The 15244-nt window shown below is 43.9% G+C and overlaps 1 protein-coding gene across 12 annotated transcripts in view; it reads left to right on the plus strand.

Moving 5' to 3' along the window:
* LOC137327385 (type 2 lactosamine alpha-2,3-sialyltransferase-like) overlaps nucleotides 1-15244 on the plus strand; it is a 103580-nt gene that overhangs the window by 66421 nt on the left and 21915 nt on the right. For 9 of the 12 annotated variants that reach the window (XM_067993116.1, XM_067993118.1, XM_067993113.1 and 6 more), the window contains 2 exons: nucleotides 4223-4322; nucleotides 9276-9338. In XM_067993116.1, coding sequence (XP_067849217.1) covers nucleotides 4223-4322; nucleotides 9276-9338 — 163 coding nt within the window. Of the gene's footprint in view, nucleotides 1-3912; nucleotides 4004-4222; nucleotides 4323-9275; nucleotides 9339-15244 lie in introns of those variants that run through there. The other 3 variants (XM_067993111.1, XM_067993110.1, XM_067993117.1) reach the window with 2 other exon arrangements.

Here is a 15244-nt window from a genome sequence, read left to right on the forward strand (position 1 = left end):
GTTGCATCCATTTAGCAACTAGTCCTTATGGCCATAAACAGACACCGCTCCAGCTTATTTATAATACTTCCCCCCGCCCCCCCCCCCCCCCCCCCCGTTGTAACAGTCATTTCCTGCTGGCTTTGCCTGACACAAGGGAGGAGCCAGGAACGTACAACGACCCACAAATCTACAGAGGAATTTCTTCAACAGAAAATAGCCTGTAATTGACCTCCAAGATTTACCTCAGAGCAATTATCGGACTGGAATTTGAACCTCGATACGCACACAATCAGGATAGAAATCAAATAAGTGGCCTAAAAGATCACAGAATATTGGGCATAAGTGCGCGAGTACAATCCGTCCAGATCTGCTCTTTTTTTATGATTGTTTATCGATCCCTCTGCCCATAATAATGCTCCACCTTCAAATTACACAGCCTTAAAGGCTTGCTCAGAGGCTCTCTTCAAAGGACTAGATTTTCAGGTGCAGCAGAAAACAGTCATTTTTCTGGCATTTTAATGCAATTTTTTAAGGGTTTTCTTTTCATTTATCCTCACTGAGACTTGCACGTTATTTTTGTTTCTTTGAATGCAATTTCATGGCATAGGTATGTCACACTAAAAATTGAAAAAGCTTCCAAATTGCTCTGCCTGATGTGCATGAATGATGGTTAAATGAGTTGAAAGTTTAATTTTTATGCTTAAAGAAGAAATACACAGTGTGCGTTCGGCCCTTTCCTAGGGTCCTGATGATTTCCAGTGCTTTACGCCCATTTTATGTTTGGGCATATTCTAATAAAATTCACAGGGAATTGTGCGTAACTTGACATTGGCAGAATTGGCGTGGGAATGGGTGAATTTTTGGATCTAACTTCCGGGTTGCACCCACGGAGGAAATTCCATGCCATCCTGTAATGCACCACAAGATGCATCTATTTAGCAACTAGTCTTTATGGTCATAAACAGACACAGCTCCAGTTTAGCTACAGAATGCTTTATACTCACCAATGCTCAGTTTGGGTTCCGCCAGGACCACTCGGCTCCAGACCTCATTACAGCCTTGGTCCAAACATGGACAAAAGAGCTAAATTCCAGAGGTGAGGTGAGAGTGAATGCCCTTGACATCAAGGCAGCATTTGACCGAGTGTGGCACCAAGGAGCTCTAGTAAAATTGAAGTCAATGGGAATTAGGGGGAAAACTCTCCAGTGGCTGGAGTCATACCTAGCACAAGGAAGATGGTAGTGGTTGTTGGTGGCCAATCATCTCAGCCCCAGGACATTGCTGCAGGAGTTCCTCAGGGCAGTGTCCTAGGCCCAACAATCTTCAGCTGCTTCATCAATGACCTTCCCTCCAGAAATGGGGATGTTCACTGATGATTGCACAGTGCTCAGTTCCATTCGCAACCCCTCAGATAATGAAGCAGTCCGTGCCCGCATGCAGCAAGACCTGGACAACATCCAGGCTTGGGCTGATAGGTGGCAAGTAACATTTGCGCCAGACAAGTGCCAGGCAATGACTATCTCCAACAAGAGTGTCTAACCACCTCCCCATGGCATTCAACCGTATTACCATCACCGAAACCCTCACCATCAACATCCTGGGGGTCACCATTGACCAGAAACTTAACTGGACCAGCCATATAAATACTGTGGCAACAAGAGCAGGTCAGAGGCTGGGTATTATGTGGCAAGTGACTCACCTCCTGACTCCCCAAAGCCTTTCCACCATCTACAAGGCACAAGTCAGGAGTGTGATGGAATACTCTCCACTTGCCTGGATGAGTGCAGCTCCAACAACACTCAAGAAGCTCGATACCATCCAGGACAAAGCAGCCTGCTTGATTGGTACCCCATCCACAACCCTAAACATTCACTCCCTTCACCACCGGCGCACAGTGGCTGCAGTGTGTACCGTCCACAGGATGCACTGCAGCAACTCGCCAAGGCTTCTTTGACATCACCTCCCAAACCCGCGACCTCTACCACCTAGAAGGACAAGAGCAGCTGGCACATGGGAACAACAGCACCTGCACATTCCCCTCCAAGTCAGACACCATCCCAACTTGGAAATATATCGCCGTTCCTTCATCGTCGCTGGGTCAAAATCCTGGAACTCCCTTCCTAACAGCACTGTGGGAGAACCTTCACCACACGGACTGCAGCAGTTCAAGAAGGCGGCTCACCACCACCTTCTCAAGGGCAATTAGGGATGGGCAATAAATGCTGGTCTCGCCAGTGACTCCCACATCCCATGAACAAATAAAAAAAACATGCGGGTATAATGCTCCAAAAGCAGCGCATCCTCTAATTTAGCTCATGCAGTGTCACAGGAGAACTCCTAATTATTTTGTATACACTCTACTTCTGATAATTCAAAGTTTTTTGGGCTAAAATTAGAATTATCCAATAATTTTAATTAAGCAATATAAATAACACCGCAAAGTGGAATTTAGTGCTAAAAAATTTGAATTATCAGATAAGTTAAACAATTTTGAATTAAAACTGGACTTCATTTTTTAAACCAACCATTTATAACTACTGGCCCAATGCCAATGGACCGGAAATCAATTTCCATGACTGTGCTTATACTGAACACCAAGAATACTGGTAAAAATAAGGAGGACTGCAGATCCCTTAAGGATGCTTTTATAATTACTTGGCATTATTATTGTTTTGTTACTTCATGAGCGAAAAACTGTCAGGCTTTACTTTCGTATCTTTTATTATTTGCCTTTATTGTCCCTTTTCAAAAATTCTTAAACTGGTAACGTGCAGCCTAATTTTTATGTCTCTTGAATAATCCTTTCTCCTGAGTAACCTTATTGTTTAGGGGGAAAAAAACATTTTTAACCTGCTGTAAGGCTGTTTTCAGAAATAATATTACTTCACAGCATTGAAATGGTGCTTGTTCTCTTTAATTCAGATCAAAATCTTTTGCTTATATTGCCGCATGAAAAGGAGCATTTAATCTAACAAGTTTCCTTAAAGGGCCACTCTTTGTGAAAAAATGTTTTACAAAAACCTTTTTTGTTTTGCTTGGGAGGGAGTAAAGCTTTTATCCCAGTGGCATAATTGTTGTATTTCAATGCAGTTTTATGTTAATTGCTTTGAATCTATGAAATGAGAAAGCCTTGTCAAATGTTTTTTTGCTTGGATGTTGACAGGAACGAAATACCATAATTAAAGTCACATTTCTCGTGATTTGCAGAAATCCTGCAAGGACAATATTTGTTTGTTGCAGTACTTTTAGTTATGGTAGTTCTTTAAATAAAAACATTCTTGATCCTTTCCCAACATTTCCTGGACCGCTATTCTAGAATCGAGTTTCCAAGAAACTAGGTTATTCATCGTGTATTCAGTACAGCACTACCGTATATTTGAATTTAAGTAATCATGATTTAAATTTTAAAAATCATGTGCATAGAAAGTACTAAGAGTAAACATTTCCTTGATTCCTTCAATTATTAAGCCCTTAATTAGGCTACATATAACTTGTAGAAATACATTTGACTTTCTTGCCGGAAATTACGGTAACCTAATTTTCTTTATCTGTATTTGTCTTCTGTCACAAACGTTTAACCCAGTGAGGACTGGAATGGCAGGTTCAGTATCCAAATCAAATGAGGAGAAGGATACATATCTGGGGGGGGCGGGGGATTCTGAGAATACTGGGAATATTTGTCTTTTGCAATCCAATTGTCTCCTTAATTCCATTCAATAAAGATGCCCTAATTAAAAACTTCGAGAGATGCATGTTGTAAAGATCAAATTTCTGTCAGCCATCCGGGAATTAAAACAATGATGTGACATGTTGAACGAAGCATTTCTGCAGTGAACTTAGATAAAGTTAGCAGACCACTGAGCTAATGGCAATATTTCTTTCAAGCAGTCAGATGACCTATGGCAAATGGTCTCCTGGCGACAGCAGGGCATTGTGTTGTGGATATAAATAATGAGACGATTTTCTGAATTTATACTGCCAGTGGAGAGCCTTGCCGGGCGATCGCAGAGATCAAGAAATTGTGGGTGATCTGCCGACAATTTTCCATCCATTAATTTTAACTTTAATTATTGACTGTTAAATATAAATAAATGAGAGAGATAGAGGTGCTGATTTTTTTTTAAAAGTCAGACTGAAATATGGAGGAAGATGAACCTCTGTTGTAATTTTACAAGTGATTAAATGTTTTGTTTAAGTTGATTTGCTGAGGAATAAGATTATTTTTCCCTTTGTCTTTCAGGCCTTGGAAGCATGAAGAGACGCCGATGCCTTAAGCTGTTGGTGTTGGTTCTCCTTTTGTTCTTCTATTATTTATTTTATGACAAGATGAAAGCCAGTGGGTATGTTGTTTTTCTAATGCTTATCTGTGTTATTTATAATACATAGATGAATAACTTTTTTAAAAAAAAGTGGAGCACTGCTCCCAGTGCTCGTGCCAGGCTACCATTTTGAATATGTATGCTTTGAGCTGCATCTATTCACGTACCTGTGACCTAATCTCATGTTCTAAGCAGTACGCGCGACAGTGATGGATGCAATTGGCTTTCCGTTATTTGTTTCAGAGATTGGTAAAGTGAAACAAATCACGCCTGGGTTTTGAGATTGATCCATAAATCGTTTTTATAAAAAGTTTCTTCATTTTAGCCTTCTCCGCATACTGATGCAGTAAACAAACATTTGCACTGGGGGAAATCACGAGGCCATCACTCAAACACATTGTGACATCATGACTTGACCTAACCTCCCTTGTTGATGTAACAGACACCACTCTCAAGTTGGCAGGCTCACTAAAGCATCATTCTTGTGTTGAACAGTTTAAATATTGTGTTTTCTTTCCTTTCCCTCATGCTTTTTAAATAATTTTTTCTAGTGTATGTCTAACTGTTTGGTGCTGATGCTGCTCCTTAGTGCACAACATGAATCCGTGCTTCGTCTGTCCCTGCCAAGACCATCATCGGGTTGGTTAGCACTTTTGATGGACTACATGTGTTGCTCTCATAACCCTAAGGAGGGTTGTGGAACTTTGGTGCCATTGGAGTGGATGGTAGTGGATAAGTTGGCTACAATATGTAAGGCATACCACACCCACTTGAGATGTCACTTCCTCCTTGACTTTTTTGAGGAAGTGACATTCCAGATGAACTGTGGTAAGCCTTATGACATGTTGTAGTTAGACTTCCAAAAGGCATTTGACAAAGTTCCACTTAAAACTATTAGTTAAGCTCAAACTTACGGGAACTCAGAGTAAAGCTTGGGTACGGATCCTAGCAGTGACATAGACAATGGCATTCTGTCTGATTACCAAGCCAATAGGAAAATCCATTATAAGATGTGAAGCCCAGTCTGAAGAGGAATATATGGAGGAAGCTGCAATGTCCAAACGTTCATTCCTGACTTCCCAGCTGTAACAGCTAATAACATCTTGCGTGCGTGCGTTTGTTTGTTTGTTTACTTAAAACACAGTGGTTGGAACATTAAGGAAACCCCATGATACAAATTGGAAACACTGGCTGCTGGTTTTAGCTTCTGGCAAAAGCATCTGAATTCTCACCACCTACATGCTAGTTCATCTTGACGATCTAGAAAAGAGATAGACCTGACTTTTATTTTAAGGTGCTGTTGCTTGGTTCTAATGGTATATTAACCCTTTATGGATTGATTTCTAGTTCAAGTTTAGGTATTGTGCTGTTGAGCCTTGCTGACTTTGTGCATATTGTGCAGTTTTCTGGCAATGTTAGTTTTTGCTGACAGAAGTGATGGGATGGCATGGTGGGAATCCTACAGATTACTGTGCTAGGGGTTAATTGTTAAACCTGGGCACACTAGCCTTTACGTCGAGTGGGTGCATTCGTGGTGGGGGGCTCCTAAAATTGGGGATGTCCGGAGCCGCAATCAAAGCCGGCGGGATCCCACTTAAGATCATTATCTGGGTACTTGAGGTCGTTTATAGACCTCATTAGTTGGAGATTTTAGGAGGATTAGGATTTTGGACTACCCAGAGTGTGTTTCCTATGCTGGGGGAAACACTTCCTGTTTAAACAGACGTGTTGCAGCCAGCAGCCAGTGGCAGCTGCAAAGGTCCATGTGACAGGTGCGGGGTAAACCCTCATTCATTGCAGCAGGGCATTCTGTCATCTCAGACAAAGTTTTGCCTGCCACATTGTTGTCTCCACACTCCAAATTATTAAATCCTACCCTAAACTTTGCTGTCCAAACACATTTACCTACTTTGTGGACCCCCTCACACTCACACCATCAGGATGGTGGGCGGCTCCATTGCTGCATTCATCATTCCATTGGAGGATGAGCAACATCTCCAGCCTCGCCAGGCATGCCGTCCACCTCCGCCACGTGGAGCTACACCACACAGTGCTGCGCAACAGGCACCTGCACAAAGTAGTCGTGCAACTACACATACACCCACTGTAGGGTGACCCAATGGGTGGCATCAAGGGTGTTCATGGAGAACCTCATGAAAGGGCATTATTGCACAAGCCAGTCAAGAATGGCCAAGACGTGGCAGTAGTGGTGAAAATGTAATATATAATATATTTGATTTCTGTTCAACTCATAAGTTTAAAAACCATGACAAACCCTCAAACACCCTTGTGCATCCCCTTCATGCTCACGACACGTTTGCCTTACGCTTTCTACTACACGTACATGATGCATGCCCTGTGGCTGCAGCACAGGTAGTGGCAGGTGAGGTGAGGCTGACCGTTAAAATGATGCATGAGAGGGTGAGTATGAGATAGAGCCATGAGATTGTATGAGGATCGGGTTGAGTGGTGGTGGTGGGATGAGTACTGGCGAGGTGGGTAAGTGCAGGTAAGATGAGGATGAGCTTTGAGTGGGTGTGAGGAGTGATATGATAGAGTAGTGTTGACAGTGCAGAAGGAGATGTGGTGTGGGGGTGGTGATGTGGCAGACGGAATGTAGGGGAATGAGTAAGTGTACTCACTTCGGTTACCTACTTAGGTCATTGAAGCGCCTCCTGCACTGTATGCAGGTGCGTGATATGTTGGTGGTGCTGGTGACCTCCTCTGCCACCTCGAGCCAGGCCTTCATGGTGGCAGAGGCAGGCCACTTCCTCCCGTCCGCCGGGGAGAAGATCTCTGTCCTCCCTCTCCTCCTCACCCCATCCAGTAGGACCTGGAGTGAGGCATCATTAAACCTGGGAGCAGCCTTCCCCCTGGGCTGCTCCATGCTGTAATTTTGGCTCCTTTCTGCAGCATCAGTCAGTGGAGAACTGCCCCTTTAAATAGGGCTCTTCCAGCTGACAGCCTATGATGCGGGTGTGCAGTCCGCCCGCTGCGCAGCTTTCCAGCACGAAACCCGGAAGCCAAGGTAAGTGGCTTCAGTTTACTTACGATCGCGTGGGGAACCCACCGATTTTACTGGGCGGGTTACCCACACGCCCAGTCGACCCCCCCGCTGGCACCCCGCCTCCCTCCTAATATCGGGCCCAGTGACTCAGTCTGCCTATGGAAATTGCCATCTAGCTATGGAGAGCAAGTTTTAGGAACAAGCTCATACTACAACGGGCACCTTGAGAGGCACAAGTCTCTGTTAGCACCTAAGGGAATGGCATATTATCGCTCTTGAATTGTTTGTTTCAACACCAGTCAGATTAGATTCCATGGTCACTCAGGAGATGAAACAACAGTCCCCCATCAACCCTCGGATGGCAGGTTTTTGTGATGCTGCCATATCAATAGAAACAGTGGTAAGGTTCAGCCTCTTGGCCTTCTGGCTAGGGTTCAGGATCAATCACAAATGGGACCTTGCATCTACTGCAATATTGAAGCTGTCGCCAAGAAGCTTAGTTTTTCCTCTCGTGCCTTGCAATTATTTTCCCTTCAACAATTCTTAACTCGCCGTAAAGCCCAACTTTTTGTCCAAGGCTTGAATACTGCTCCTTTGTCTGGGAGGCTTCTCTAGCCCAACGCTTAAGCACCCAGTCAGGATATAAGGCAAAGCTTATCATCTGATAGCTAATCCCTTCCTTGCCTCTTCCCCCTTCTCCCCCCCCCCGCCCCCCCCAAAATCAGGATCTATCGGGTCTTTTTTTTTATGCTAAGTGTTTATTTGATCTTTACTTTTTCAATCCCTTTAAGTGCCAAAATGCAGTCTTGCCACCCTCAGTATTTCTTTCCTTTTAAAATCTTCAGGCTTGATGTCACCTAACCAATAGATCTTTTTCTCATCTTGCCATACTTTTTCAAAATTTGGTGTTGCCTTGGCCCTTCACATTGGTTTCTAAATAATAAAAAAAGGTTGTGTCTCTAGAAGTAAGCTGTATGCATCTATTAGCAGGCATGGACAGGCTTGGCCCCAGATGTTCCATCATTCTCATAGAGGAAAGAGTTGGTTTGTGCTTTTCTTTAGTTTCCAGTGAACCCTTTTTTATTAAATCCTGTTTATTAAATTTTTTTTTAAAAAACTTACTTTTTGGTGGCAGTCGCCCAGCGATCGCTTAAGAATTCCAAATGGAGCAGTCCCAGTTCTTGCTCCACTCTGCGATACTGAATTTCGGCAAGGGGGCTTAAAACAGGCGTTGGGCCCCTTACAGGTGTAAATGAGAGGCCTTACCCCAGATTTAGGTAGCCACCAGTAAAAAATAGCCTGATCCAGTATCGGGTCTGACGTCTTTCAGGTGTCCTTTGGGCATGCGACTTTGGTCCCTGAATTGTCCAATTTCTACCCCATTAATGCATCTGATCTCTGCACAGATGCTGATAACTCACTGAGTGTTTCCAGCATTTTCTGTTTGTATTTTCATTTTTAACCTTGCCTTTAATTCTTTTTCTGAATATCTTAAATTTGTGGCTATTCATGATCATCTTACCACCTATGTATTTTACCAGTATAGTTACATTTTGTTGCGAAGTAAAGCCATTTTAAAAAAAAAAGAATGCCTGGGTGTTTCTGACCCAGAGCCCAGAATTCATAAGCACTCCGCAATCTGAAAAGTTGCATCACCAAATGGCAATTGAACTCTGATAGGCCTGATGCTGTGTTTACTTAACAACAATTAGACTTAGTGGCCTTAAAGGAACACAGATTCACTTTAGTAATACAATAATGCTTTGTACATTATACTGTATGGTGCTTCTGTCCTTAAAAGCAAAGTCCTGGGAGATCAACCAATACATATGTTGGCTGCCTCCTTTTGAGAAAATAAGTAAAATATCAGCTTAAAGGAAGCAGCTTTTATGGATGGTGCAGGAAGGGAGAGTCATATGGCTAAGTCACTGATGTCGCAATACCTTATTTCCTGGTGATTTTTACAGTAGCAACTTGGCCGTACTTCTGCAGTATGCTGGAGTGAAGGAGACTGAAGATGGCCCTACAACGTAAGTAATTTAATTAGTCTGAGGAAAAAATAGTTTTTTAAATAGTTAAGGAATATACATGTCCACTAAGGAGTAACTGTTATTTTCAAAATCAGAGCAGACTGCTACTTAGTGCAGTGAATGCTAATTTGGTGGAAGTGCTCATGAAAGGAAATGAACAGATTCTTGATTTATCAGTCGAGGGCATTGGGCTTGGTATCATCAGGAGAGAGAAGAAAAATAGCCTGCAAACATCCTAAAGTGTGAGTTGAAAGGAGTTCTTCTTTCTACTGCTTTGTGTTCTTTATTGCTTAAGGTATTAAACCCATTGTTTATTTCCAGAATTGATGTAACTTTTGGGAATAGCACTGGTAACTGTCATCAAGACTTTTTGGAAGATCCTGGAATACCTGTATGTGTCTCTTGCCTGTTGTAGTTCGATTTCTTCATGCCGCTTTTCCTTCACGTATTCGCAAATAGCCTCCTTCAGCTAAGACAACTAAGCAAACCATAGCAATTTGCATGGGTATAGTTCCAGTTTTTTTTAATGCTGTACTTATCTGACAGAAAGCTGCAGGTGCTGTACTAATTAAACTGCTTGTTAGTTTAGGATCATGGATAAAGCTTGTGATTAGGATCAAGCACGATGGGATGCACTAGTGGCATTTGAAAATCGTTTTGGTTGGTTGTGCAAATGTGCAGTTGTTGTGTCTTCATTACATAGAAACATAGAAAATAGGAGCAGGAGTAGGCCATTCGGCCCTTCGAGCCTGCTCCGCCATTCAATATGATCATGGCTGATCCTCTATCTCAATACCATATTTCCACTCTCTCCCCATACCCCTTGATGCTTTTTGTGTCTAGAAATCGATCTAGCTCCTTCTTAAATACATTCAGTGACTTGGCCTCCACAGCCTTCCGTGGTAGAGAATTCCACAGGTTCACCACCCTTTTGAGTGAAGAAATTTCTCCTCATCTCAGTCCTAAATGTCCTACCCTGTATCCTGAGACTGTGACCCCTTGTTCTGGACCCCCCAAGCCAGGGGAAACATCCTCCCTGCATCCAGTCTGTCCAGCCCTGTCAGAATTTTATATGTTTCACTGAGATCCCCTCATTCTTCTAAACTCGAGTGAATACAGGCCGAGTCGACCCAATCTCTCCTCATACGACAGTCCTGCCATCCCAGGAATCAGTCTGGTGAACCTTCGCTGCACTCCCTCTATGGCAAGTATATCCTTTCTTAGGTAAGGAGACCAAAACTGCACACAATACTCCAGGTGTGGTCTCACCAAGGCCCCGTATAACTGCAGTAAGACATCCTTGCTCCTGTACTCACATCCTTTTGCAATGAAGGCCAACATACCATTTGCCTTCCTAACTGCTTGCTGCACCTGCACGTTTGCTTTCAGTGACTGATGTACAAGGACCCCAAGGTCCCTTTGCACATCAACATTTCCCATTTTATCACCATTTAAATGATACTCTGCCTTTCTGTTTTTCCTTCCGAAGTGGATAACTTCACATTTATCCACATTATTAGATTCCAACTGCTATTGTCCAATTTTTCCCTTTGTTTTCTCCTTTCCTAAAGATGTTGGCAAATGGTGAGAACATAATTCTGTGGGCAGTGGAAGCCTTCTGGCACCTTGCCAAGTGCCCAGTCTTCACGTGGGCCTGGACAATGAGTGGAGTGTCACGTTGTCCTTTCAGCAACCATGCACCTTCTAGCAGGAATTACCACGTAGCGATCAAGAATGGGAACCTGGCTGTTTTTCCTTTGAGTCCAGGATATTGTATCTCTCCCAGATCAGCTAACAACATAAACAAGGAAACAACCCAAGACCTTCCTAGTGTGTATGGCTCAATGTCACACTGAGCAATTCATTAAATCATGGAGCCATGGGGTAGCTCACCAATTTCCACAAAAATGTTTGCAGACAGGAAAAGATATGTACTTAACTTTGTCCCTTTATTTTGTGATCGTGATGCTTAGAAGGGCTTTAATCACAATTATTCTACCTATCCTGTTATTCATTTTGTGTCCCTCTGCTAAAACGCAGCAGACGGAAAGAAACCAGTTCGAGCTCAATAGCTGGAGCTCAACACTCTAATCCCATTTCCATGCACTTTCTCTGCATCCTTTTTATTTTATTTTCAAATACTCATCCAGTTCCCTTTTAAATGATGCAGTCTCTGCCTCTGTTGGATTATCAGGATTAGACTGTTTATCCTAAACGCCCCCTTTCATTCATCTAGCGATCATCCTGAATCTATATCTGTTGGTACCAATTTGCCAGCTAATAGAAACAATCTTTCACTTTTTTCCTCAGTAGTGGGGAAGCTTTTAGAAACGATAATCCAGGACAAAATTAATAGTCACTTAGACAAGTGTGGATTAATAAAGGAAAGCCAGCACTGATTTGTTAAAAGCAAATCGTGTTTAACTTGGTGAGGGAGTTGACGAGGGTAATGTGATTGATGTGTATACGGACTTTCAAAAGGGGTTTGATTAAGTGCCACATAATATGCTTGTCAGCAAAATTGAAGCCCATGGAATAAAAGGGCAGTGGCAGCATGGATACGAAATTGGCTAGGTAACAGGAAACAGAGAGTAGTGGTGAACGGTTGTTTTTCGGACAGGAGGAAGGTATACAGTGGTGTTCCCCAGGGCCCAGTACTAGGACCACTGCTTTTTTTGATGTATATTAATGACATGGACTTGGGTGTACAGAGTACAATTTCAAAATTTGCAGATGACACAAATCTTGGAAGTGTAGTAAATAGTGAGAAGGATAGTGATAGTCTTCAGGAGGACATAGATAGGCTGGTGGAATGGGCAGATGAAATTTAACGCATTAAATTTAACATGGCAGATGAAATTTAATGCAGAGAAGTATGATGTAATACATTTTGGCAGAAAGAACGAGGAGAGGCAATATAAACTAAATGGTACAATTCTAAAGGGGGTGCAGGAACAGAGAGACCTGGATTTAAATGTGTACAAATCTTTGAAGGTGGCAGGACAGGTTGAAAAAGCGGTTAAAAAAGCATACGGGATCCTGGGCTTTATAGAGGCATAGAGTACAAATGCAAGGAAGTTATGTTGAACCTTTTATAGAACACTGGTTCGGCCACAACTGGAGTATTGTGTCCAATTCTGGGCATTGCACTTTAGGAAGGATGTGAAGGCCTTAGAGAAGGTGCAGAAAAGATTTACTAGAATGGTTGGTTCGAGGGATGAGGGACTTCAGTCACATGGATAGACTGGAGAAGCTGGCGTTATTCTTCATTAGAGCAGAGACGGTTGAGAGGAGATTTGATAGAAGTGTCCAAAATCATGAAGTGTTTATATAAAGTAAATAAAGAAAAACTGTTCCCATTGGTGGATAGGTCGAGAACCAGAGGATACAGATTTAAAGTGATTGGCAGCTTTTTTAAAATGTTGAGGAAATCAACTAACAATTTTAACACCAACATGGAGAATGGGGTTTCTCAGAACTGTGTTTGAGATTCCAACTGTGCCCTAACCAATGTCTAACTTGGTATTTGTAAACAATTTTACAACACCAAGTTATAGTCCAACGATTTTATTTTTAATCCCACAAGCTTTCGGGGGCTTTCCCCTTCCTCAGGCAGTGTGGAAGTGACAATTTCGAATCCTTCGCATTTTAAGATCACATAACAAAGCCTGGTGATTACTGCCCGTTGCCAAGGCAATCACAGCGAGCAGACAGAAAGGTGTCATCTAAAAGGCCACTGAATATACAACCCCCCAAAAAAAAAGGGGAAAAAAAAGAGAGAGACCGAACGAAGACAGTCAATGACCCGTTATATTAAAAACAGATAACATTTGTTCGCTGGTGGGGTTACGTGTAGTGTGACATGAACCCAAGATCCCGGTTGAGGCCGTCCTCATGGGTGCGGAACTTGGCTATCAATTTCTGCTCGACGATTTTGCGTTGTCGTGTGTCTCGAAGGCCGCCTTGGAGTATGTTTACCCGAAGGTCGGTGGCTGAATGTCCATGACTGCTGAAGTGTTCCCCGACAGGGAGAGAACCCTCCTGTTTGGCGATTGTTGCGCGGTGTCCGTTCATCCGTTGTCGCAGCGTCTGCATGGTCTCGCCAATGTACCATGCTCTGGGGCATCCTTTCCTGCAACGTATGAGGTAGACAACGTTGGCCGAGTCACAGGAGTATGAACCGTGCACCTGGTGGGTGGTGTCCTCTCGTGTGATGGTGGTATCTGTGTCGATGATCTGGCATGTCTTGCAGAGGTTACCGTGGCAGGGTTGTGTGGTGTCGTGGACGCTGTTCTCCTGAAGGCTGGGTAATTTGCTGCGAACGATGGTTTGTTTGAGGTTGGGTGGCTGTTTAAAGGCGAGTAGTGGAGGTGTGGGGATGGCCATAGCGAGGTGTTCGTCATCGTTGATGACATGTTGAAGGCTGCGGAGAACATGACGTAGTTTCTCCGCTCCGGGGAAGTACTGGATGACGAAGGGTACTCTGTTGGTTGTGTCCCGTGTTGGTCTTCTGAGGAGGTCGACGCGATTTTTCGCTGTGGCCCGTCGGAACTGTCGATCGATGAGTCGAGCATCATATCCCGTTCTTACAAGGGCGTCTTTCAGCGTCTGTAGGTGTCCATCGCGTTCCTCCTCGTCTGAGCAGACCCTGTGTATTCGCAGGGCCTGTCCATAGGGGATGGCCTCTTTGACGTGGTTAGGGTGGAAGCTGGAAAAGTGGAGCATTGTGAGATTGTCCGTGGGCTTGCGGTAGAGTGAGGTGCTGAGGTGCCCGTCTTTGATGGAGATTCGTCTGTCCAAGAAAGAAACTGATTCTGAGGAGTAGTCCATGGTGAGCTTGATGGTGGGATGGAACTTGTTGATGTTATCGTGTAGTCTCTTTAGTGATTCCTCACCGTGGGTCCATAGAAAGAAAATGTCGTCGATGTATCTGGTTGGAGGTCCTGTGCAGTGAAGAAGTCCTGCTCGAACTTGTGCATGAAAATGTTGGCGTATTGGGGTGCGAATTTTGTCCCCATGGCTGTTCCGTGTGTTTGGGTAAAGAACTGGTTTTTGAAGGTGAAGACATTGTGATCCAGGATGAAGCGGATGAGTTGTAGGATGGCGTCTGGAGATTGGCTGTTGTTGGTGTTGAGTATTGATGCTGTCGCAGCGATGCCGTCATCGTGGGGGATACTGGTGTATAGTGCCGAGACGTCCATCGTGGTGAGAAGTGTTCCTGGTTCAACAGGTCCGTGGGTACTGAGTTTTTGTAGAAAGTCTGTAGTGTCGCGACAGAAGCTGGGGGTTCCCTGCACGATGGGTTTCAGGATGCCCTCGATGTATCCAGAGAGGTTCTCACACAGGGTTCCATTGCCTGATACGATAGGACGTCCGGGTGTGTTGGCTTTGTGTATCTTTGGGAGGCAGTAGAAGTCTCCCACGCGGGGAGTACGTGGGATGAGAGTGCGTAGGATGTTTTGAAGGTCTGGATCGAAGGTCTTGATCAGTTTGTTGAGCTGATGGGTGTGTTCTTTGGTCGGGTCTGCGGGTAACCGTCTGTAGTGTTCCTGGTTGTCCAACCCCCAGCTTCTGTCGCGACACTCAGTACCCACGGACCTGTTGAACCAGGAACACTTCTCACCACGATGGACGTCTCGGCACTATACACCAGTATCCCCCACGATGACGGCATCGCTGCGACAGCATCAATACTCAACACCAACAACAGCCAATCTCCAGACGCCATCCTACAACTCATCCGCTTCATCCTGGATCACAATGTCTTCACCTTCAAAAACCAGTTCTTTACCCAAACACACGGAACAGCCATGGGGACCAAATTCGGACCCCAATACGCCAACATTTTCATGCACAAGTTCGAGCAGGACTTCTTCACTGCACAGGACCTCCAACCAACACTATAC

Source organism: Heptranchias perlo, chromosome 11 (assembly GCF_035084215.1).
Source record: "Heptranchias perlo isolate sHepPer1 chromosome 11, sHepPer1.hap1, whole genome shotgun sequence".
Lineage (NCBI taxonomy): Eukaryota > Metazoa > Chordata > Chondrichthyes > Hexanchiformes > Hexanchidae > Heptranchias > Heptranchias perlo.